General features: G+C 47.9%; 1 protein-coding gene across 1 annotated transcript in view; it reads left to right on the plus strand.

The window, feature by feature from the left end:
* Positions 1–24,591, plus strand: part of MAN1C1 (mannosidase, alpha, class 1C, member 1) — a 42,526-nt gene that overhangs the window by 5,229 nt on the left and 12,706 nt on the right. Inside the window, exons 2-4 of the mRNA XM_008938389.1 lie at positions 16,560–16,675; positions 18,855–18,935; positions 21,158–21,252. Of these exons, the coding sequence (XP_008936637.1) occupies positions 16,560–16,675; positions 18,855–18,935; positions 21,158–21,252 (292 nt within the window). The remainder of the gene's footprint in view (positions 1–16,559; positions 16,676–18,854; positions 18,936–21,157; positions 21,253–24,591) is intronic.

The following is a 24,591-nucleotide window of genomic DNA, read 5'->3' on the forward strand; positions in this document are numbered from 1 at the left end:
CAGCAGGAAGCAGTGAATCAGGATATCCTCCAAATATCAGACTCGTTGGAGATGGGTTGCATGATTCATGTTAGAGCTGACATTTATCCCTGTAATGGTGATTTTTTTTCTCCTGCTTTCCACCTGCCAGAGATCCCTCCTTCCAGACACCAAGGTTGTCATTAATACTTCAGGAGATCCGTTCCCACTCTGCTCTCACCTTGGGTCATGCTGGGAATGGTGGCTTCCTTTAAGTGTGCTGTTTCAAGCATTAGCTCCATCATCAGGGCTCCACTGAAGCCTAAACCTCACACAGATTAAGCTTATTGCAGTGGCTCAGCTGATGGGTAGTGACTTGTCAGCCTGAAATACTCATTTAAAAAGTTTAAACAGAAAAAAAACAATGTCTCATGTAGTGGCCTAGGGCCTTCTTCAGACACCTTTGCTATCAAAGCCCTTCTTCTGGGGCTGAGCTAGACCTCATCAGCTCCATTACAGCAGCATTTCTTGAAACCATTATTTGAACTGAACAGATTCCTCTCCCCTCAGCTGAGATTTACATCTCAGAAAACAAAAAACAAACTGGGGCAATTCATTGGAGAACAGCCTTGGCCTTTAGAGGCAAAGCCCAGATGCACGTTCCAGGGTCTCTGTGTTCAACCCTTTAGATACAAGGACAGCTGCAGAGATTGGACAGCAAAGGTTCAGCCTGGGCCTGTCGTTAGCAGGAAACCAGGCAAACTTCACATTATCTCAGTGTAAAACCATTAATCATCCCAGGCTTCCTCATGAGTTTCATGAACTTTCCATTGACCCTGAACAGTTTTCAGTTTAATGAGGCCTAAAAGTAGGAGAATGTCTTGGGATTTGTCAGAAATGCTTTGAACAGCAAAATGGAGGAGAAGGAAACAAGGAAAAAAAAAAAAGAGAAAATCAGCCATTAAAATAGCAAATGAAAGCAGAAAAAGAAAGAAAATTGTGTTGAGATGTTGTGACTAGAGAATGTTCTTTGGACTTCTTTTCAAGGTGCTGAGGAGTAGAACACCCAGTGGTGTGGAGGAAGCCAGCCACGCTTGAGCAGCCCCGTTACCATGTAGACAGGGGAACCATCCAGGCTGGAACTATTTTATTTTCCTTTTTTTCAGACTCTGGGGACTGTATTTCAAAACACAGTGAGCTTGTCTTTAAGCTTTTTTCTTTTATTTAATTTTTTTTTTTCCAGTCACCCTGTTATGGATGTTGTTTGTGCCTCATTCCGGACACTAATTATGCGGAAATAATTGTCTAATCTTCAGAGATATTGAGCGTGTGATTAAAAGGCAGCCAACTGAGAGTGGGTGTAGTTGGACTGCTCACCGATTCTTCTCTGGATTATGGAGGCGTTGGTGGCAACTCCACAGCAAAAGCTGAGTTGGAGATTTGGCCCTTCCAGCTGGCTGGAACTCACATCCAGCATCTACTCTGAGGATCTTAACAGCACCTCTCTGTGTCGACTCGATGGTAACACAGAATACAGAGAGCTGAAGGGCAGCCTTGGAGCTCCTGGCTACACAGACACCTCTGCTTTGGTCAGAATCTCTCTTTCAGGAGTGCTGAGGGGCATTTTTCTTCTAGCCACCAGTTGCAGTTGGATGCTTGAGGTAGTTGCTGCTGCAGATGCAAACCCACCTGCAGACATGCACTACAAGACATTTACTATGTAAAAAAGCAAGGCAAGTTAAGAATATTTTTTAAATGCTGTTTTATGTTTGTAATATCATGAGACTTCTGTTTTTCTTATCTCCATCCCTCTATATTTAGCTTTTTCTTGTTTATTCAGAGGAGATGGGTAGCTGTAAACTGTGTAGCAAAAACTCCACTTATCTTCTTTGTTTTTAATTCACTCTTTTTCCACTCTTGAAGCTCCTGAAGAGCTAAGGCAGGTTCAGAACTGGCTTTGCTGTGTTAGGTTTCACATTTAGAACTTAACTGCTTTATCATGTCTTTTTTTTCTGTGTGTTACTTGTGAATTTCTTGCCACTTCATTATATATCTTATTGGATATTCATCTGGATTAGTGTTAAATATTGATAGTTTTCTATTCACCTCCAGGAGGTCACATTCCAAATAATTCCTGCCATAAAATTTCCTTTTCCATAATTTCTCCAGGTACTTGTTTCCAGATTATTATTTTTTTAAAATCTCTGCTGCCTTTTGGGACTAGAGAAGTCTCTTACCCCACTTCATCAGTAGGTTTAACATCATCCTGTAGGATGTCAACTTTCAGATTTGTCACTGGTGTCAAGGTTGGATCTATGTGTTCAGAATATTGTGGTAGGCATTTGTCATTTGAAGAGTTTTGTACTTTTAAAATCTACTCTTTTAGCCTCTCAGGATTGTTCTTGTCTCTTGAGAGAATTTTTTGGAAGTTAAGAAAATCCCTGAGCCTTTGCTTTTGAGGCATCAGTGTGAAAAACGGGGAGGATTTTTGGCCCTGCTAAAATTGTTCATCCTTCTGATGTTTTATTCTCAAAAAATGTACTGTACTCTGACATACTTCATATGCAGCTCCCAAAAGAAAGGAAGGAGAAAAATCTCAATGCAGGAAAATGAAGGTGTTTCAAGAGAAAGTTCTAAAAGCAGAGGTTGTTTCCATACCAGTTTCACTATACCCATAATAGCCTTGCTCTGATACAAACATGCAATTAAGAACACCCAAGTTACGCCTCTTTCTCGCCCCAGTGCTTTTATCTGAGCACATGATTGCACAGGGATATCATTTCTTCACAGAGCTGGAGGGTGGGGAAGCACAAGTTATTGGGAATATTGATGTGTAGTGTGGTCCAAGATCACAGTGCTGCTGGTGATGGCCTTGATTTGCTGGTCTCTCATCTTCATTTCCAAGCTCACATCTGTGTTGTGCTCTGCAAGCAGGAGGAGATCATTCAGGAACAAAGAAACTAAGGATCAACTGTTTTCCCAGGTGTGAGAGCAGAGATCTTTTGTTGACATCACTGAGGTCTTCTTCAGGCATCTGGAAGTGGACGGTGCCTTCAGGCATTAAAATTAACACCTTTGGACTAGGCTAGAACATTCCTTCTCTCTTGGCAGGCTGCATCCTGGTTGCTGTGGGAACCAGCATCTTTAATTTCCTGACTTCTGCGTACATCCAAAATTGTAGCTGTGGTGTGCTCTGCCACTGAGGTAGCTTTAGGGGCTTGCAGGGAATCGAGCCATCAGAAAGCATTTTATGTAGCACTTCCTTCCCTCAGAATTGCTTTGGTGCATCTCCAAAGGGCATCTTTATGAGGCTTTTTGGAGACCTGCAATTCTCATTCATCTTGGTGAGTAATCGCAGCACAAAAAAGGAACAGTGGGAGGTCACTTAGTCCTTCCCCTCCAAAGCCATCCCTAAGGTGCCCCATGGTGGAGAGTCATTGCAGGCATTCTGCTTCAGTGCTCTACAGCTTTAAAGCTTCTACTGGTGTCTGACCTCGCTGTCCTGTGAGAGTTAAGCTGGGACCTCTTGCCCTCTCCCTGTGGGTGTGGAGAATGGGTTACCAGCCTTTTTGCTCTTCGCAGCATCTCTCTGTGTTTTTGGAGAAGGTTGCCAAGTTTCCTTCAGTCTTCTCCCCCAGGCAACCCTGGACCTTTCCAGCTTTAATTGTAGGTCACATTCTGTGGCCTTCTCCTTAGTGCCATTCATCCCCTCTGGAGTCTCCAGATGAGCCAAATGTTTCTTGAAATGGATCCTGTGTCCTGGCTGAGGCTCTGCCAGTGCAGAGTGGGGTAGAGGAGCCCTTTCCTGGCTTGGATGTGACACCCACGATGTCCCCACATGGATGTGGGGCTTACTGCTTTTTGCAACATTAGAGCACTGGTGATTTGAGCTGAACTTGTGATCTGCTGTGGCCTCGGTGCTGTTTTCTGCACAGTGCTGTCTAACCATTTATTCCTTATGCTTCATGGTTCGTTGTTCTTCCCTCAGGGTGAAATACGTTGCGTGTCTTTATTGAATTGCATCCTGCTTATTTCAGACTATTTTCCCAATTTGCTAAGATTATTTTGTTATCTAATCCTGTCAAGCAACATACTGGAGAGCATTTGGAGTCTTTCAGCCGGGGTCTTGTTGGTGTGGCTGTAACAATATAGGAGAGAAGAGGAAGAATGTGGACAGATGGTTCCAAGTGATGGGGTTACCATGGCTTAATGTGTTCCTGCTCATCAGCTCAGATGTGGGAACAGACCATTTGCATTCTCCTGACCTCACAAATAAAACGTATTTAGGTCCTTTTGCTGTTGATTATTAGAGATCTTAGCTCAGTCAGTGAGCAGGAACTTGAGTGCCTAGCAATATCTGGATTGGCAGCAAGTGTCCAGGCCCAGCACCTCCCATCCTGTTGCACCATAATTGATCCGATTACCTTTATTTTGAGCCAAAGAGCAGTTTCATTTCTCTACCTCTGAATTCTGCTGTCACACTTGGGCTTCTATTAAGGAGCAGATGATTTCTGTGAACACGGTGGTGTTTGCTTGTCTGGACTGTAGATAAAACCACGTCAGGGATGAGCAGTTTTATAACCCAAACTAGAATGTGCTGTCTGCTCTGCAAAGCCCCTCCAGAGCGTGTCTTATCTGCCGAGGGATAAATGCCATCCAGAGTTACAAGCTGCATCCCTCTCCTGTGCTGTCATAACACATCTGCCACAAGCACTTTTTGGGAAGTGAGTTTGGAAGATAGAAGGGCACCTTCTTCCTGATTATTGTAACAAAGCATCCCTCCTTTGAATTCTAAGATGAATGAGCAGTCTCTGCTCCTTGGCTGCTACCTGTGTCTCTCTGAGTCGATGGATACCAGTTGCAGATAGGATGTGTGTGTTTTAATAGGCCTGTTGGGGCTCCTCACGTTAAATGATGCAAGTCCTCGAGGAGATGTGTGAAGGAGCAATAAATATTGTGTAATAAGATTACCTCTAACTAGTCTAAAATTAATTTCAAACACCCAGAAGAGGAGAGACCAGCAGTATTTTGCCCCACCAGTATTGCTGCTGTTGTCTACTGCTTAATCTTCTCGAACTGTTCCTCCCAGAATTACTCCTTGCTTGTCAAATTACCTATCTTTGCCAGAAGTAATTACCTCTGCCTCGCTGACATCTGAGCCCTGTTGCCCAAACAAAGGAGAAAGCCTCCTCCCGGAGGAGCGTTTGAATGATGATTGCTTTCAGTTTTCTGCCGAGCTCTCCGTAGCCTGCCTGCAATAGGATCCACGTGTCATGGGAAAGGGATTGGATGCACGTGGAGAGTGGATTTGCAGCATCTCTCCTGTCTCAGGGACTGTGTTCCTGAGGCTGAGTCAAACCACGTCCCCCTCTGTGGCCCTGTCACACAGGAGCAGTTGGATTTGAGCTCCAGGAGGTTTTGGTGTCACGCAGCGACGGGCCGGTGCCTGTTGCTGGAGGATCACTACAGGATGGAGAAACTGGGGAAAAGAGGATTAAACTGGGGAGCTGCTGCCAAGTGTTAAATACTTAAGAATCAGTTGGCAATGGGTGCTTATCATCTATCTTCTCTCCCCTTCCACTGAAGGAAGTAACTATCTGAAGGGCTGTTACTGTGACAAGCAATTCATTTCTATGCTGAACACCTTTCTCTTCTTTTTTTTTCCAGTGCATAATAAGAATATTACTAACCTGTTCCCACCAGCCTGATCTCCTCCAGACAGTCTACTTTGCCACATTCTTTAATGAACAGGAGCTCTCTCTTCTCTCTCTCACCCATCACTTGTTCAGGGGAGAGCTGCCACTGCTAGTTCAGTTTGAATGATAGACTTAATTCTTCAGGGGAAATTGATATTTGAAAAACATGAGTGGTTTCTAATCCAAAAAAGCTATTTCTTCCCCAGCTGGAACACATCCTGTATTAAATTTGATCATAGCAGCCTAAAAGCCAACACTTAAGATGCTTCTCTGTGATGCCAAATTTACCTAGAAGCTGTGCAGCACATATGCTAACACCCATTGTGAAGTGCTGGTGGAACCGTGGTTCATTATCACTTCCTGTGAACTTGGAAAATTGCTCCTGTTGACAAGGAAAACCAGATTGAGCTATCTTGTGGGCCAGATGTTTGGACAATCTCCCTCATGCCAGTCTTCATAATTCCTTGCCTTCAGGTGGGAGGTGGGTCATCCTTGTTTGGCAGATAACTCTTCCTGGTGGTGTTACCTTTTAGTCTCTTGGCAGCCTGATATACCATAGGCTCTGCTTCTTCCAAGCCACGTGCTCCAGGATTAGATGCTCTCCTGTTTCTAAGCATCTTTTCAGGGAATAATCAGCACTTTGACCTTTATTTAGTTGGGGCAAATGTGATGTTATCCACCCTGCAGTGTGCAGGACTCTGTTTTGAGTTATTTAGGTATGAAGCTTACAGAGTGGCAACATCCTCAGCATTGTAAGATGTGTCAGTTTCTGATGGATCCACTAAGGATTTCTTCCAGGACTCTGAGAAAATTAGTGTCTCTGGGACCAGATAATTGATAGCTGAAGAGATTAGTAGCCGGCCGGTAGCCTACAAAGCAGGGTCATGATTCTGTCAGCCACCAGAGCTAAATCCATCAGGAGTCAGGAAGTGGAAGGGATGAGGCATGGCACGTCAGTACAAACTGGAATCAAGGGTGCTTTGTGTCTTGGGGTGATGGAGGCTGGTTCGTTGGGCTCTGGGGGGGCTTAGCACAGCCCCCCCCCCTGTCTGGTGCCCTGCTGCAGGCAAGGACAAGCAGCAGGGAGAGGCAGAATGTGGAGCTAACCAGGATAGTGTGGTTGGGGAGCTGGGAGCTGTGGCAGTGCCAGATCTGTTGCCTTGAGACCTCTGTTGATGGCTGCAGATGAGGTTGGTGGAGGAGCAGAGGACAGAGCTGCCCATGGCCACTGCCTGGGAGCTGCTGGAGGCCACAGAACCCACCTCAGTAAGGTGAGTCCTGCTCTTCTGCACAGCCACCCCCTGCTCTGGATGTCAGGGGAGCATGCGTGGGGTGGAGAGTATTGGGGTTGTGACCTTTTGACCAATATCTGGTGAGGAGAATGAGGAAGATTAATATGAGGAAGACAGGAAAATAACCTTGGCCATGAAGTGTTTTCTGATGAGGTCCCTGAAGTGTAGGTACAGTGGTTTATTTGGAAAGCAAAGAAAAATGAGGTTGCTCAAAAGCTAATGGACTTTTTTTTTTTTCCTCAGTCTGCAGGAGAATGTGCTGATAAAGAAAGAAATAGATCTTTTCTAATTCTTGGACTCCTTCTTTGTCCCCTTTATCTCTCTCTGCTGCTACCATGTTGCTCAGATGTAATTTGTTTAGTTTACCTTAAATAAAGGGAATAAAGTTACTCGGTGTTACAGATATCAGGTTCACAGACAAAAACCTCAATAAATTAGACACAGTGGCAAGGCTGTAACTCAAGCCTGGTGCTGAAGGCTTTGCAGGCTTCATCTGCAGCATGCAGGTGCCATTCAGAGGCAGCTGAAGGACCAGGTTGTAATGAGACAATTGTAAAGACTTAACTGAGAAATTTTCTTTCTTCCTGAAAGGCCTGTAACCTGTTTCCTCATGTCATTTGGATTTTCTGTTTGTGTCAGCTGAACATTTCCAGCCCTATCCCAGAGATCACCAACAGCTGCCTTGATCCTACTTGTAATGTGAGCAGATTGTCTTTCTACTTGAGAATATCTTCTGGAACTGGAGTGTATCTTCCTGTGCTGGTAGCTAGTGCAAGGTTTCCATGCTAGAGGACAATTATCAATAGAAAAGTTTAAAAAATGAGCTGAGTATGGATTTTGAAGTTGCTTTGTTTTTCTAACCAGCATGTTATCTCTATTTAAACTCTTCCTCTTCTTAAACTTGGAGGATGATGCCTCCTGCTTTTTTTGCTGGCAGTAGAAACTGAGGCCCAGTGGGCAGGGAGCTCTGGCCAAAACCCAGATCCCATCTCAGGCGATCCAGGCTCCCACCACTTGTTCTGCCTGACCCAGAGCACTCTGCAGAGAGGACTGGCAAATCTTAGCTGCAAAGCAGATTTCTCAAGAAACTGTGCTGTGATTTTCACAGTTGACTTTGTTGCCAAGATAATCCTGAGCTGTGTAAAAAGTCTCTGTGTCGCCTTCCCCCAGAATTGGACTGGATGCCACCACCCAGGAGCTGTCTGGTGACGTGGTCCCAGCTCCCAGGCTGCTCGCACAAATCTCTGGATAAATGTCAAAAGTTTAGTCTGGTCTCTAAGCACTATCAGTGAGGAAAAGAACAGGAAAAGCAGCTCTGGGAGATGATGGTCGTTTTTCAGACGCCTGCTTTAACGAGGTGCTGATTTTAATCAAAGCCAGTTCAAGCTTTTGAAGCCTTCAGGACCAGCAGAAGGGATCTCAGTGTTCTCAGTTCTTGTTTTGCCCTGCGTCACCTGCACCCCAAGAGGCAAAGATAAATAACCAGGAACAACTGGAGTCTTTTGTGCCTCAACAGTTAACAAGTTCATCATGTTTCATGGAAGCAGCATCCTAATTTTTATTCCAAACAAGATTTCAGCACTAATTTTTGTTTTGACAAATATGATTTGACACAAGAACAGTGGGAGTCAAGACCTTTCATTTTTGATGTAGGTTTACATTGCACTGATCTAAATTCCTCCCCCTTTTGCTCTTGCCTTTCAATTGTAAACTTGGTTATTAAAGTTAGAGAAAAGCTATTTGAAACTCCCTGTTCTGCAGCATTTAAACAGTCCTGCTATATGCAAGATTAAGTGTGATAGCTTCCTAATGACTTGTGCTGTTCATTTTAAGCGTTGGCACAATGCATTACTGTACAGGTTTTTTAAAATGGCTTTGTTGAAAATGAAGGATTTGGTTTCTGCTCGCTGAGAAACTTCATAAAGGGTTGTTTGCCAAATGGCAGGACCAGGCCCCCTGGGTCTTAGTCTCCATGACATCAGAGACAATATTCCTTAACCTCTTTGCTTGCTCTAGTGCTTTGGCACTGCCTGCTGAATAGGTGTGCTGGTGAGGTTAGTTTGGGCTTCCATCCATCTCTGTGACAGACAATTCACAGCAGCAGCAGAGGTACGTGGTTCTCTGAACGGTGGTGATAGGGCACAAAGAAGAGTATTTATTCCAGCTAAACCCTGACAGCAGGGAGATAGTGTTGAAAAGCTGGTGAAGACCCTTCCATCTGCTGCTTGGGAGTCTTTGCAGCACTCTGTGCATCTAGAATTCATTGTCATTTCTTGCACCTAGAGAGCAGAGCTGGTGAGAGTGGAGGTGGGGAGAGGCCTCGTTGCTCATGATGTGTGTGTCGTTCTGGCTTGGCAGCAGGGCACTGTGGACCACACACCTGCAAGCCCTCGAGCTCAGTGGCTCCCCAGAGGCAGAGTGGCTGCCAGAGCTAGGCAGAGCCGTGGGTAAAAGGCATTTCTCCTTCCTGAGGAAGAGGGCTATTAAAGACCCCACTCTTAGGTACTCATCTGCTGAAGCATCGCTTTTACAGCCTTTTTAAAGACTCTCAAGGGACAGACTTGCAGCTGGGAGCCCTTCAGCTCTCATATCTGGCCTGTGATACTCCAAGTTGGCTATTTTGGGAAGAGGGGAGTGAGAGAAGGCGACTTTCTGTCCCTCCCATCGCAGCTGCTCCACTTGGTCTAGAAAATCAAACATTTGCTAAGCTCTGGAGGCTGAATGGGTCCTCAGGTTAGGCCACTTGTTGGGAGCAGCAGGTGCAGCTCTGTGTGCTAAGTCTGGTAGCAAAAGGACTTGAGCAGGTAGATCCTCAGACTGCAAATACCTCACCCCAAAGGAGGCGTTTAATTTTGGCCAGAAGTCCTTCTCGAAGGCTGAGGAACTTCCCACAAAAAAAAAAGAACAAAGAAAAAAAGAGGAAAAAATAAACAAAGCCAAAACCCAAGCCAACACAAAACTGATTTTGATCAAAGCATGCTGTTTGGTCCCCAAAAGCAGTAGCCACCAGGTAGGAGAGCTGGTTGGACGTTGTAGGAATGGAGCTGGGGAAGCCAGAAGGAAGAGCAAGGTCTTGGTTCAGGTGTGGGAGCTGGTGTAGAGCATGCAGGGGTCTTCTGTGGGGTTCTGGAGACTGGTCCTGCAGTGCAAGCTGCTCTACTGGCTGTCCCTTCTCTCTGGGCTGTTCTCCATCCTACCTGTATAAACCCTGAGAGGCAAGGTGAAGGTAAAAGAATCGTGCTGTGTTCCCAGTGAGTCACTCTGTTGCCTAACTATTGTCTCTTCTCTTGTCAGTGAGTCACTGACACCATATTAGAGCAGCTGACAGACCCCAGGCCTTGCTCCCACTGGAAGGGCCATGATGGAGCCTTGCTTGAATGGCAGCTGGATAGGCTGAGAAGATGGCACAAGGCTCAAGCTCCACAGCCCAGCAGGCTGAAAGATTTCCTCAGTTATGGGCAATACTTCAGCAGTTTGAACTGATGGAGCAGGAGCAGAGCAGGGGAAGACAAACCATTTTCTGAGCACAGTAAAAAACACAATCTATTTTCTGGTGCCAAGGGAACACATTGAAAATATCCTGGATGTTCTTGCAAGTGCTCTGCAGCCTTTTTGTTTTTCATTTTTCTTTCTTCATAGTCTGGTTCTGTCCCTCTTCCCTTTCTTTCAGTCCCTGCTCACTCCTCACTCCATGTAGTTGCTGTTAAAAGAAATCTCCCCAGGACTGGGCATCTCAGCTCACTGTTGCCTGCCTGCAGGGTGCAGAGGGTGGAGGCAGAGGGGTCCTTTCCAGCTGAAGGTTTTGACCTTGGCTGCAAGAAGCTGTAGGAAAAGTTGTGCCTTTCTCTGCTGTGACTGTCTTCTGTTCTGTGTAGCTCCAACAGAGACTAAAAGAGAGCAAAGCCCAGGCTAGTGTCACTGTCTGTGGGTAAGAGGCCATTCTTGGTGTGAAAACCTTGTCTTTTGCTCAGTGGACCATCTTACTTCCTAAAAAACATAATTCTGTCCCCTGGGCCTTTGCTAATGAGGGAGCTCAACTGTGATGTGTGAGCAATGCCTGGACCAGTGTTCTAGCCCAACACAACCTCTGCCCACCCCCTGTTGTTCCCAGGCCAGGGCTGTAAATTTGAGCAGATGCAAAGTGTTCACATCAGTAGAACTCCACATGTAGATTTGGTGGCTCATGAAAGCTTCAAACAAGTCAGATGTAAACTCCTATTGCTCTGCTAATGATCAAACATGCAGTTTCTGTTGTGTGCCTGACACTAGTATGTTTGATTGGCCTGTTTCTGCCTAAATTGGTGGGTTTGATTTGCAGATAATGGGTAGCTAAGAGGAAGTTCACAGATGCAGCAGCAGTTGTGATTGTTACAGCAGTTCTACTTAGTCCCTGCTTGGTGCTTCCTGGTGTTTTTCAAGCCTTAATTAGCACTTGCTTGTTTGGCAGGTGGTAGGGTAGATGTTCTCCACCTTTGATCAACCCTCATGGCCTCCCTTTAAACTATACATTGGGAACAAAGCTGTTCCTGTTTCTTCTCCACACACTGGCTTGCTGGGATGCTGCAGGGGAGCAGGGCTGTGGGACATGTGCACATGGGTCAATCTTGTCTGTGTGCCCAGGGCCCCATCTCTTCCTTGCAGGTTCTCCACTTGCCTGAGGTTGAGCTTTTTGTAGAATCCCAGCATGGTGGGGTTGGAAGGGACCTCTGGAGATCATCCAGCCCCTCTGCTCCAGCAGCTCACCCACAGCAGGGTGCCCAGGATGGTGTCCAGGAGGGTTTGGAATTTCTCCAGAGCAGGAGACTCCTCAGCCTCTCTGGGCAGCCTGCTCTCACATAATCGTTACTCACAGCAAAGTTTTCCCTTATGTTCCTTATGTTTTCACCCTTTACAATCCTCATTCAGGCCGTGATCAAGGCCACGTATCTGTCACTTCTTGGCCACAGCCCGTGGGCTCCCAGTCACTACAGATCTTTGTGTTGTGGTCAGAGGAGCCCCAGGCTGTGGTGGCTGCTCTTCTTTTCCAGCCTGGGCTCTGCAGTGTGTTCAGAGAGCCTGGCTGGCAGCTCCACTGCTGGGTTTTTGTACATGTTCATTCCTTTGAGTGTTGAGATTAACGTACATCTTCCAACACGTTCCTCCTCTGCCCCAGTGAACATACTTTAAACCTTCTGCTGAGCCTTTGGAATGGTGTTTTGTCTCACAAACTCTTGCTGCAGGTGACTTTAGCAAGCCCCTAAGGTAGCAGGCAGCAGGGGCGAGTCAGGGATGGGAGAAGAGGAGCAGCCATTCTGTTCATGTTGTCCACCCAAGACCAGAACGAGCTGCTGTGGGCTTTATCCGTGAGGTTTAGAGCTGGCACTACCACTAATTCCCATCGAGGCCCTTCTGAAACTGCATTGCTGGAGGGGTCTGGTTCCTCCAGGAACATGGAAGCAGCTTCCCACTGAGGCCATGGGTGTGTATGGGATGCCACCTCCCCTCTGGGCAGTGCCCATTGGCACCTCTCACAGGGGCCATGGGTGTTAAGGTCACCTTTGGTTGTGACTTGTGGGGCAATGCTCCCAGGCAAGCAGCTGGGGGCTCGTTCCTCTGGGTGGGTGGGAGTAGGAACAGAGCAGCCTTGTTGCCTACATGGATGTCTCCATTCTTCTCATGCACAAAAGAGCAAAAGCTCTTGTGGCTTGGGACAGGGTGGTACAGGCTCTCCTTCAGCTCAAGAAGAGATGAACCTTTGTATTGCTACCAGGAGCTGCAGCTTCTGGCGTGCTGCTGTTCTCTCACAGCTGAAGCTCCAGGCAGAGGCCCTGCCACTGGCTGTCACAAGAGCTGCCCTGAAGTCTTCTTCAGGACATTCTTCAAGAAATGCCCCTAGACAAGCATCCCTGCCTTCTACCTGAGGTCCTGGTTCTTCCCATGGATCCCAGCAGAGGGTTCCTCTTTCCCATTTGGAACAGCTATGGGCTCTCACTGGGCAGTGCAGGAGCTGGTGTGGATCCCAGAGCTGTGTCCTGGTAGAGACACCTTCTCTCTGACCATCAGTGAGGTGACATTGTCTCTCCCAAGCAGGGTGTATCTCCACTCTAAGCCAGTTTTGCAGCAGGATTGGTGGGACTTTTCATAGCACAATGGGGCTTAGATTTGTGGAGCCAGATAGAATCTCAGACGTGGCACATGGCAGTGGCAGAAGAGTTTCTTCTGAGGGTTCCTTGGTTTCTGCTTTAAAATTCCCTCAGAGAGCGCGTACAATGAGGCTGAAACCAGTAATTTAGCGAGGGGAGTGTCAGCAAGAGTCAAAAGTGACAGAGCGAGTTTTGATTCCTCTTCCTTTAGAAGCTGCTTCCCCTTTGATTATATCCCTCACATTATCATGTGTAGATCTGGAAAGGTGATTATTTTTTATCATCTCTCAAAAGCAGCATGTCAGGCAAATCTCACCAACGTCACGCGCAGTCGATGGGCGCGTGTAGGTTGTCACCAGCGTGCTGGGATGCATACAGCACCACCTTTTGATAACTGAGTGTCCTCAGAGCTGCTGGACATCTCTGCACAGCTCTGTCACCACCTGATGAAGCAAAGTCTGAGCAGGAAGAAGTGAAGATGTTGAAGAAGTCACATGCCTGTGTGCATGGCAGTGGCAGGGTCCTTCCTTGGGGTCTTCTCAGCTTTGTCAAGTGCCAGAGACCCAGCAGCGAAGTCCTGGGGCTTGCTTAGCTCCCAGCCTGGCTGTGGAGGGGATGGAGGCTCTTTTGTATCATACTCCAGGGCCAGCTGGAGCTGACACGGTGGCTTTTGGTGTTGGGATAGACTTTGTTAGCTGCAGGAAACCCAAAAGGCAGCCACGCGTTTCCCAGCCGCTTCAAAGCCGGCGCAGAAGAAAGGAAACATCGACGAGACCCTTGTACAAAACACACAGCCTGAGGTTCTTCAGCTGCAGAGCGGGTAGGGGAATATTTAAAACAAATGTTTAAAATGGCACAAAGAGGAGCCAGCGGGGAGGCGAGGTTTGCCCCGTGCTGTGTCAGCTCCAGGGGCAGCAAGCTGAGCCGCAGCGACGACCCGAGCGTGTCCCGAGGCCCTGAGGCAGCCCAGGTATTTCAAGACCTTATAGTTGCTAAAAACATAAAAGGCTCTGTCAATTCGAGAGGCATTTTTCACTTCAATTGATCATCCCAGAAAATGGTGACTTTATTGTCTCTCTGTTTAGTTTGAGCCAATCCAACTTTCCTCATTGTCTCTCCGCAGATGACGAAAGGCTTTGTGGATTATAGCATCAAATTAAAGCAAGCCTGTTAGTGTTGCTCTCAAAATACCACAGTGATGGGCTGTGCCTCAGGCAGCATGCCCTTCCTTCTCTTTTTAGAATGCTTTGCTCGCATCCGTGTTGCTCTGAGCTGGTGGGTCTCTCCTTGCTAATAGGAAAGTGTATAAAAATCACATAATCGTTAATATTGAAGAATCATTAAGGTTGATAAAAGCAGCTCTGACTGCCATGATGTTGTTTTTCATGGCCACTGCGTTTGGAAAACATGCCATACAAACATCAGCTCGGCTGTTCCTAAGAACCTACCAGTTGATCTAGTGGCTGTTTGACTCCATCTATTGCACTCTCGGAGATAGCTCCGGTTAGATGATAATTTCACAAGCCTGCAGGAATAAATGGATTTCTGTCTCTGCTGCCTTCATCCCTTTCCCACAGCCCTTGTTTTTGATGCAGACAGCATCCGAAAGCCAGCAATCTGTAGTTGAGCAGTAAAGTCTTGGTTGGGTTTTCATTAAAGCAATGATGTGCTGACTGGCTGAAAAGTGTCAAAACTGCAATCTTGTAACATCAACAAAATAAGGCAGGATGCCTTTCTTACGGGAGAGGAATGCTGAGAGCAGGATGAAAGCGGTGGATCTGAGCACTGCTCCTCTGGGGAGAGGTGAGGAGCTACATCAGAGAGGGCCACTTTTTTTTCTCCTTAATAAGAAAAGACCAAAGTCTTAAGGCTCATGACACACGACTGACCTTTGCCTTCCTCTCCCCTCTGCAGCAGTTCCTCGACAGCGCTTCCCGCTGGGTTTTCCTCTCTTAAGCAGGACTAGAATTGAAACAACGCTGAAGGTATCACAGAGGTGCCAAGCTGTTCTGAGCATGCAATAAAAGGCTGGGAAAGCTGGGGGGATTTGGGCTAGTGTTTTAAAGTCTGGTAGTGAGAAGAAGGAACTGACCTGAGCCCAATAGAAATACGTCAGGAAAACCCCTGGGCGCGAGCGGCACGTGTGTTTGTGGTGACACTGGAAAGGGAGGTGATGGGGACAGAGCTGGTACAAGGAATTTTTCCTGCAGAATCAAAACCTGAACCTCATCCAAGCGTGGTGGCTGCCAGAGATTCCAAGCGGTCTGGCTGTCAGGGGGTGGGCAGGAATGTGGCTGCAGCTGAGCAGCCTGTGTGTGTCGGCACTGTGGAGGCAGCTCCCTGCCCGTGGGCCCAGTGTGCTGCATCCACGGGGAGATGACTGATGATGATTCCAAACTGGAATCCTCCACATGGGGATTTGTGTTTGCTGACTTACCCAGGAAGGCAACAGCCCTTGTAATTTAAGCACAGAGGGGTTTGAGTCACAGTGTGCTTCATACCCTTTGCTTTCCCCTGCTAGGAATAATTTTAGGGAACCTTAAAAATAAAACTCCAGCACTGAGGTGTTCCAAACCCAAGGGTTGTTAGCATCTCTAGTTCCATTTAATCTCAACTGCTACAAGGTTGTCTGTACAGTTTTCCTGGTATGATGTGCCACGTCATCCTGTCTCCATGGAAGTTCTCTGGTTGTCCATTTGCATAAGACAACACTTGGCATGGAATTTTTTTGCATGAATGACATGGTTGGTCCAAATACTTGGTTGGCATTTGCTTCATCTGCATGTGTCTCATTTACCATCTGTTGGGAGAATGGTGAGCATGCTCACAGAGACTCTTCTGTTAGCCAAGAAGGGAAGGGAGCTGACCCTAAAGTCACTCACTCTTTGCTCAGGGTTCTTTGATTTAGTTTCTGGTGTCCCTGCTGCCAGATGAGGCTGTTCTGTGTGTGTGCTGGTGCTGGGAAACCCTGGGTGAGGACGTGGTGCAAAAGTACTTAGTGCCCAAGGTAACAAGCACTGCATCAGGGCAGAATGGTCAAACTCCTGCCTTGGATGCTCTTGCAGAGTAAAAATTCAATTCTCTAACTTAGAAGAGGGTTCTGCTGGTAACGGGGTTAGAAGGAAGCTGAGTTTAGGTTTGCAGCTGAACAGAGGTTGAGGGTGGAATTGCCTACCCACTTTGGAAAACAAGGCCAAGGCTTGCTGTCATGGCTGGTGGCTTGAAGTGTGGGCCTTGAGCTGTTCCTTGGGGGGATTCTCACAGGACTGCCAGGCCTTGAAAAATTTGGCCTCTCTAAAGCAGCCCATCTTGCTTCACAGGCCTCACTAGCCCTCTTAGATCTCAGCCTAGACCATGGCCAGTCTGGGTCTCATCCAGACACCCCCAGTGCTGGGACTGGAAGCTGCTGCCTGTGGCAGCTCCTGCAGATTGATTCAGAGCTGAAGACAGCGTGCCTGGGGCTTCCTCACCCTGTTGTGTTTGCAATGCAGGCGGCCTTCGAGGAGCTACGGTGGTAGATGCCTTAGATACTCTGTACATCATGGAACTCGAGGAGGAATTCCAAGAAGCAAAGAAGTGGGTGGAGAAGAGCTTTGACTTGAATGTGGTGAGTCAGCTACTGGGAATGCCTGTGTCACCTAAACTGCATGTTTGACCGGTTCTGATCACAGTCTTTTCTAAGAATCATCTGGGGAGGGGAACTAAGAAGTCTAGGGGGGGAAGAAACCACTCAGCTCTGATTTTTTTTGGTGCCAAAGGGACTACTGTGATGATTGACCCCATCTTCTGCCTATCTGTGGCACAGGGTTCCAGCCAAGGGCCACCAGATCAGACTCCCACCGTCTGGCTGGAAATGAGATTCAGTCTTTAATGGGTTTTGTGTTTTGGTCTGGGTTAGGAAAAACAGCAGTAATTATTAGATCCCAAGGAAGTTTTGTTCATCAAAGAACAAGTTCTGTTTCATCTCACTTAAATGTCTGCCTGTGATAAGACAAGTTTTCTTTTAATATGCTGTAGCTTAAGATTGAAAACACTGATCTCCTTGACTGGGCCCATTGTTGGTGTGTCATTGCTGGGACTTGTGCAGTGGGCATGTGGCACCTTGGCAGCAAAGAGGGAGCACACAGTGAGCCTAGATTTGGAAGGAAGGGTGTCATGTGGGAAAACAGCCAGAGGTGCTCACTCTCTGTGGCCTGGAGCTTCTGGGCTTCCTTCTTTCTTCATAGAGCTAGGTCAGAGCTGCTGGGGTGCAGGGTCCAACACATGCCTTGCAGTGCTATCAGCTGAAGCCTGCTGTGCTTTATCTCCCTTTGTGGCCAGGGCCATAGCTCTGACTGTTGGTCTTCAAGCCAGCTCTTGTATTTCTCATGGAAGAGCTGGTGGGATCTCATCAGTGCCATACCAAGAATGTTAAAATCAGAGGGCAGTTCAAAGTTTTTTTACTTTATTAATGCCAGCCTAGTTGTCTGTTGTGAAAAATGGTTCTGCCCGTGGGAACAATGCATGCAGCTGCCTTTATAGAAAAGCATGATTTGGGAGAGCACAACTGGCATTCATGTATTTATAAAAGGAAGACCACATCTGATAAATTTGGTGAATGCTCTCAGTTCGTTACCGAATCAATAAACAAGGGACAAAATCAACTGGGAGATAATTTATCTGGATTTCATAAAAGCTTTTAATCTTGGCCTGCAGGATAGATTGATCTGCAAAGACAAGAATGAATGCTATGGATTGATCGGTGGAGTCAGAAAGCACAGCAGAGGGAGAGGAGGGGAATTAATTAAAAATTGTCTCTGTACAAGGAACTGTAATAGCTCAGGAAAGTGAGGCAGGGACTCCAAGGCCCACAGGCTCTGTTTGAAACTGAGTGCCATGATCTGTCTCAAGCAATTTCAGTCATCCTCTCAAGAAAGCACTTGCTGGGATGTGTAACCTGCAGGGATCTGGGAAGGGCAGGCTTGTGCAGAGGCTCAGTGCCCCTTTGCTCACTGCAAGTGCTGTCTTGGCGGAAGATCTTCCTGGTTTTTGGCTTTCTGCATTTCCTCAGGGGTAGGAATCATTTCTCATCCAGACTGGATGGCCAGGAGCGTGTAGTTTTCCAAGGCAGGTTTTGGGTGCAGTCGCTCTGAGGCTGGCTGGGCAGGGGCTGTGTGGGCAGAGCCAGCTCCTCCCAGGTGAGTGGCTTCCTGAGCCCTTCAGTGAACCCCATCCATCAGCATCTGCTGCCTGGGTGGTGGGGCACGTGGACATCACCTGCCTTGTCTCCACAGGCATGCCCATGGCAGGCACCCTACGGGCTCTGGTCCTCTCTGAGCCTGCAGACAGGTGACTCCTTGAATGACAGAAAATACCCACCTAGAAGTGCATGAATTCTGCCTAATGCAGTGCCCTCTTCACAAAGAAATTGAGAGGGCAGTTTTTCCCTGGGGCTGTACAATTTTCTCTTCAAACAAAACATTTCAAGGGGCAAATTTTTTGCCCAAAACTAACTCCCAGCATTTTGCAAAGCATAACCCAAGACAGGGTTGGATGGCTGGACAACAGCCTGCCCTAACTGACTGACACATTGTCAGCTGGTGATAAATGGGCAGTTTGGGTGTTTCTGTTCCCTTCGGGCTCCACCTGTCACTGCAGAGCAAAGAAAATGCTGTGAGATCTTGGACAAAACGCTGGGTTAGGCTGCGGGTGAGGATGGGGAGGCTGAAGTGTCTGCCCACTGCTCCCCTGGGCTGCTGTGTGTGCCTGCAGAGGTTGCAGTGAAGTGTTTGATGGTGTGTTTGCAGAATGGAGAAGCGTCCTTGTTCGAGGTGAACATCCGCTACATCGGAGGACTGCTGGCCACCTACTACTTAACAGGAGAAGAGGTTTGTTTCAGCAGCTCTGCATGTCTCCCACAGTCACCAGTAATGAACTGAAAGGGTTCTCCAGCAGCTTTTCTCTGAGCATCAGATAATCCCCCCCATAACAACAGGCTAAACCTATCGTTTTTATGAATATCGAAATGCCACTAATGTTCTTTTAATTAAGTCTCGCATAATTACCTTGCACACACTGTGCACGGCTCATTTGCAAAGATCTTTTCTCCTGTGGGCAATTCTAGCAAGGCATGTTTTCAGTTGGACACATCGCTCCCCAGTGAAATGCCATTTGCAGTGATCTTTGTCTTTGTACTTGCTCCTTTGTATTCTAAACACGGGCAATATTTCATCCAACATCATTCCCGAGTCTGCCTCGCACTAAGGAGGGCAACTGAGCAGTGGCAGGTGCTCCAAACTCTACCTGGACAGTCTCTCCATAGCAGTAGCTTCTCAGATAAAGTGCCCTTGTACAGGGAAGGCGGGTGGCAAACTGCCAGGGCAGGGTACCTGCATCCTGCCAGCTCGTGTGACGAAGTGACACGGCTCCACACAACGTCCCCTTGTGCAGTAGGTGTGGGCTGGTGGCCCAGCCCCTCCTGTGGAGGGGTGGAGGAGCCCTTTCGTGGCTGCTCCCATCCCCTGGCAGCCCTGTCTGGAGCAGGAGGCTCTGCCCTCCACTTTTCTTCTCCCTCTCCAGCCCAGCAGAGGCCAGGGCTTAATGCCATAATCTGTTTTATAATGTGACTGGGCTGGAATTCTACAGCTGGCTGTAGAGAGATGAAGAGATTATTCCTTTGCCCTGGAAGTCTTAGGCAAGCAGAAACTATGATTCAAGGGGGACTTTTGGGAGTGGAAGAACTGGAAGGCTGGCTCTTAAATGAGAGCTTAGCTCTCATGCCATACACTGGCTGTGCCTGGGTGCTGTCCACCATAATAGGATGGGATAGTTCATCCCTGCATAGTGGCACCATTGATCCGTGGAGTCACAGGAGCAGCTCTGTTACTGTAGTTGCATTTTAAATGAGTTCCAGGAATGGCTTCTCTCCATGATTTCCCTGCAGGGAAAACTCTCAAAGACTCAGTGCCCCAACTCGGGGCCTGTCTCCATCACAACTTCAACAGGCTTCAGATCAACAGAGCAAAAAGAAACCACATTAAACCATAAAACTCCTGCAGTAACCTCTTGAAGTGCAGTCAGCAGTGATGCTCAGCAGCCAGGGCAGTGCTTGTCGTATACCCAGTCAGTGTCACCAGGCTGAAAGGCAAAAATCAAGTCCTTGTCTCTTGCTTTCCCTTCTGAAAGCCCTATCTCCTTGTGAGCATATCAAAGGTCTGCAAGCCCAGAGGAGAGCTCAGGTTTCCTCAGTGCTGTATTTTTAGAGCAATAAATTCCTGCTTTCTGAGAACTACTATGACAGCTTGGGCTGGTAGAGGGGGGCTAGAGGTAAAAGGCTTGTGCTTTATCTGCTAAGTCACTTACAGGCTTCCCTTGATCAGGACTAATCTCTGGAGCAAAGATTAGTGCTTGTATCAGTTTGTCCCAAAATAATTGTGCATGGTGGCTTTGTGCTGCAAGCCACCATAAGCTATAATTTGATTTGAAAGCCCAAAACTGAGACATTACAAATGGAAAAGGAGCAGCTTAGCCATGAAACCATGAATCCTTCCTGGAAAAGAGTTGAAAGTAAAAGATTGTTTGTTGGAAATCATGTTTTTTACAACAGGAGATGACACATGCTAGGCAAAGCCATGTTGTAAATCTAACAGTGCTTCACCCTAGAAAGATTTCTTTTGATTTTTATTCACTCATTTCACCTCCCTGTGTCCTCTGCCGTGCTGGGAGAAGGGAAGAATTTGTCCCCAGAGGGTACTCTCTGAATCAGGTCCCGTCACAGAAATCTGCTGCCGAGGTGTTTGGGGTGTTCTGAGCTCTGCAGCTCTGGCTGCTCTCATCCAGGCTGAGGGTTCACCAGGGACTGGTTAGTATAGATTTTTAGAGAATGTTCAGGTGGATACCAAAGTGCAGGCTGACTTTTGGTTCAGATGCACTAGCATGCAGTGGAACTAGGGCAGCAGCATACCTGAAATGTGGATTCTCACAGTGCAGCACTTTTCGGGGTTTTTTTTTTTAACGGTGTGTTTGAAAACGTGGATTTGAAAGAATCCAGTGTGACTGGTATTCACAAGCAGTTCCATGAAATATTTATCCTCTCTTCTTCTTTTAACAGGTGTTCAAGAGCAAAGCTCTGGAACTTGGAGAGAAACTTTTGCCAGCTTTTAACACCCCCACCGGTATCCCACGTGGCGTCATAAATCTGGGCAGGCAAGGCACACGTCCTTACAAGCATGTCATTTTATTACTGAACGTTTGTAAAAGAGCAGGATTCAAGCAGGAACAGCAGCAGTTCCTCAGAGGTGCCCCCCTCTAGTGCAGATTCTTCGAGGTCATTTGTTTTGCCAACTCAAACCTAAGAGGTGCCTTGGCAAAGATGTGGGTGACTCGAGTGAAATCCAGCTGTACTTTATTAATTTTGGGCTATCTGCAATTTCTTCCTCTACCTCTTGGCAGGACTCCCTGCTGCAAGAACATTTTCCTCACTCTCATTTTCTTTGAAAGGTTGTTTGTAGTCTGCACGTAGCACGCGGTGCTCTCTGCATTTTTGCAGCATGCCCAACTAGATGCATGTGAATTTATCCAGGCTCCATGTTTGGAAAAATTAGGAAGGGACCTGGATGGGAGTGGCTGACAGGTTTGCTGCTAGAAAGGGGGCTGTGTACAGATCCTCTGGTTTTCTCCCTGGCGCTCAGCCAGGTGTGTATCCTTCACTTGGTGCCACATCTCATGTCAGGTAGGTGGTGTTCCCATGCTGGAGGGGAGCTTGGAGGCAACTGGGTTAAATACTTTGCTGAAGGTCTCTCAGCAAACAGAGGCAAAGCTGGAAGCTGGACTCCCACTCTCTGGCTCTTGCTGGTAGACAGTGTTCCCTGCCAGTAAGGGCTCATCGGCTCATTTTGATGCTTACAAACAAATCCCCCAGGGTAAAAGCTGCATGCGGCTGAAACAGAGAGCAGGAAATGGGGGTTAACAAAAGCCTTTCATCCTCACCTCTTGCAAAACTCAGAGCAGCAGTCATGAAGATGATTATTCATCTCTTAGCCCAGATCTCATGTTTGGCTCGTGTCTCTGTGAAGCGTGAGACTTTCAAATCCATTGCTCAGATATCACTGTCACCCTTCAGCTGTTGTACCTGCATGTGATCCCAGTGAAAATTTGAGCCACCACCACTTCCATTGTTCCTTTTTACAGAGGAGACATTCTGCTTCCTCTGTGGCTGATAAAGACTAACCTTTCACAGAAATGCCAAACCCTCCCCTGCCCTTTGCAAAGACAATTGGAAGAGACTCTGTCTGCCTAGACATTCCCAAAATGTTTTGCTGTTGACCATGACTAAGAGCAAAGAAAATCAAAACAACACCAAGCCCACAATCCAGAACCCATATTGCTGCTTGAGCTCTGGCTTCAGGGCCATCAAACTACTGTGAGGGCTCTGAGTGTCAATTGATTTAGGAGCAGGGATGAAGTGAGCTAAATCTCTAGTCTGACTACTGCAGGAACGTGATGAACAGCCAGAGGCTGTAAACCCAAAGGGAAGGGAGTTGTTCAGTGTGAGACAGCGTGTGGAAGTAGAGGCAGAGTGAGGTGGTGCTGTGAGAGCACCCTGACCCAAATGTCAGGGCCAAAGCAAAGCCCAGAAGAATTCTGCAAGAAGGAATTCTCTCTCTGAATCTGCTTTTGCAAGGATGTGCTAATTCCAGAGAGCCCTCATCGTGGCAAAAGGAGGAGAGTCCTGCACCACGTGTAGGCTTCTGGTGGTGGTAGCTTGGGGGGGGGGGTTGTGGGTTAAGAGAAATTCAGAAATTTGGAACAAACAAAAGCTGGCATGAAGCCAGTTCTGCATACCCATTTTTGAGGACCCAAATACAAAGACACCCCCACCCAGCTCTTCCCAGAACCAGCTGGCTTTATCTCTTCCTATCACCTCACACCACCTTTTCCTCTCATGTCTCTCTCTGCTGATGTGCTTCCCTCTGGCCTTCTGTTTTCAGACAGGCTCTGTATCATATCACACACAGGCTTGTTTTCCATCCTGCTGGTCCAAGGGCCACGCTGGCTGCCAGGCTGCAGAGTCCATTGTCTCCCCAAGCTGCTGCTCTGTGCTCACTGCCTGTGTGTCACACTCTTGATTTCTCTCCCCATGCCTCCTGTTCCAGATCCCTGGTCCTTAAACCTTGTGCCTCTCCAGATTTTTCCCTGTCATCCTCTCCTGGTCTCTCTCTGGACTTGGCAGTGTTGTGCTGCTTTGGGTCTGGGTGAGGGAAGCTGATGATACACCAGTTTCCAGTCCATGCTTGCACTGCCTGGTGTTGTAAGGAAGATCCACTTACCTGGGGGATAACGAGAGCTCTGGGTATTTTCTTTTGTTTTAAAGACCAAGGACCTTTAAACAGTAGTTTCCTCTTGAGCTGTTATAAAACAGGGCAGCTGTGAAGACACAGTTTGTCCCTCCCTTAATGCTGACAAACCATTTTCCTGCAGAGGGGTCACGTCAGGCTGCTCTTTAACCCAGGGACACATGGCAGACCTGCTCTCCAAACCACCTCACCGTGAGTGTTACTGTAACCCAGGATTCCCAGGTGTGGGTCCCAGAAGCATGGTGCTGGCTGTGTTTGGGACAGAGGTTCCCAGGGCAGGGCTGTGTCAGCAGTGTGACCCCACGTCGGTGCTCTCACCACAGCCACGGCCCCGCTCGGCTGCTTCCCAGCACTCCTCCTTTGAGCCAGCTCAGAGGGCAGGGTCTGTTTGTGAGATCGTATTTGTTACAAGGTCCCTTCAGTGCAGTAAATAAAGGGAAAGTAATTGACTCTTTATAGATAGAACACGGCAGGATTGCTCTGCACACCCAGCCCAGGGCCAGCTGCTGCCAGCTCTGGCAGATCCAACGCAGGATTAACACCAACATCGACGTGCTCAGAGCAGAACTCCCCTGTCTGCACGGGGAGACCTCTGCCAGAAACACCCGATGTTCCCAGGCTACCCCTTGGAGCTGGGGATGGTGTTTTGGAGGAGAAGCTGGTGCTGGAGCCTCCTGACGGCTGGCGGGGGAGGCTGACGCGTGGCAGGGACTGAGCAGTTGGAAGCAGCGTGAACATGCTGCTTAGCTAATGGCTCTTTTTGTCTGGAGGCGAAACAAACAGCTCTGGACCTCAGATGGTTTTCTGTGTATCAGATGAAGGGGAAACTTCTTTTTCGCCCTGGGAAAGCTCATTAGTTTCGGCCTCCCGTGAACAGCAGGAGCCCTCTGCTGGTACCAGCCCGGCTCCCAGGCGCCATCTAGTGCTGCCCCACCCAGCACTGGCACCTCTGCTCAGCAGCATCCCCCAAACCCTGCCTGCCAATCCAGGCCCTGGCACTTCGGGGGGGCCCAGCCAAGCTTCCCGGCACCAGCGCCTGGAGGGGCTGTTCAGGGACCAAAGCTTGAGGCTGTCGGACTGGTTGATGAAAAGTTTAACGTGAGCCAACGATGTGTGAATGCAGCCCAGAAAGCCCCAACTGTACCAGCAGGGCAGGGAGGGGCTCCTGCCCCCCCGTCCCACTCTGGGG

Source organism: Merops nubicus, unplaced genomic scaffold, assembly GCF_000691845.1.
Source record: "Merops nubicus isolate BGI_N331 unplaced genomic scaffold, ASM69184v1 scaffold18784, whole genome shotgun sequence".
Lineage (NCBI taxonomy): Eukaryota > Metazoa > Chordata > Aves > Coraciiformes > Meropidae > Merops > Merops nubicus.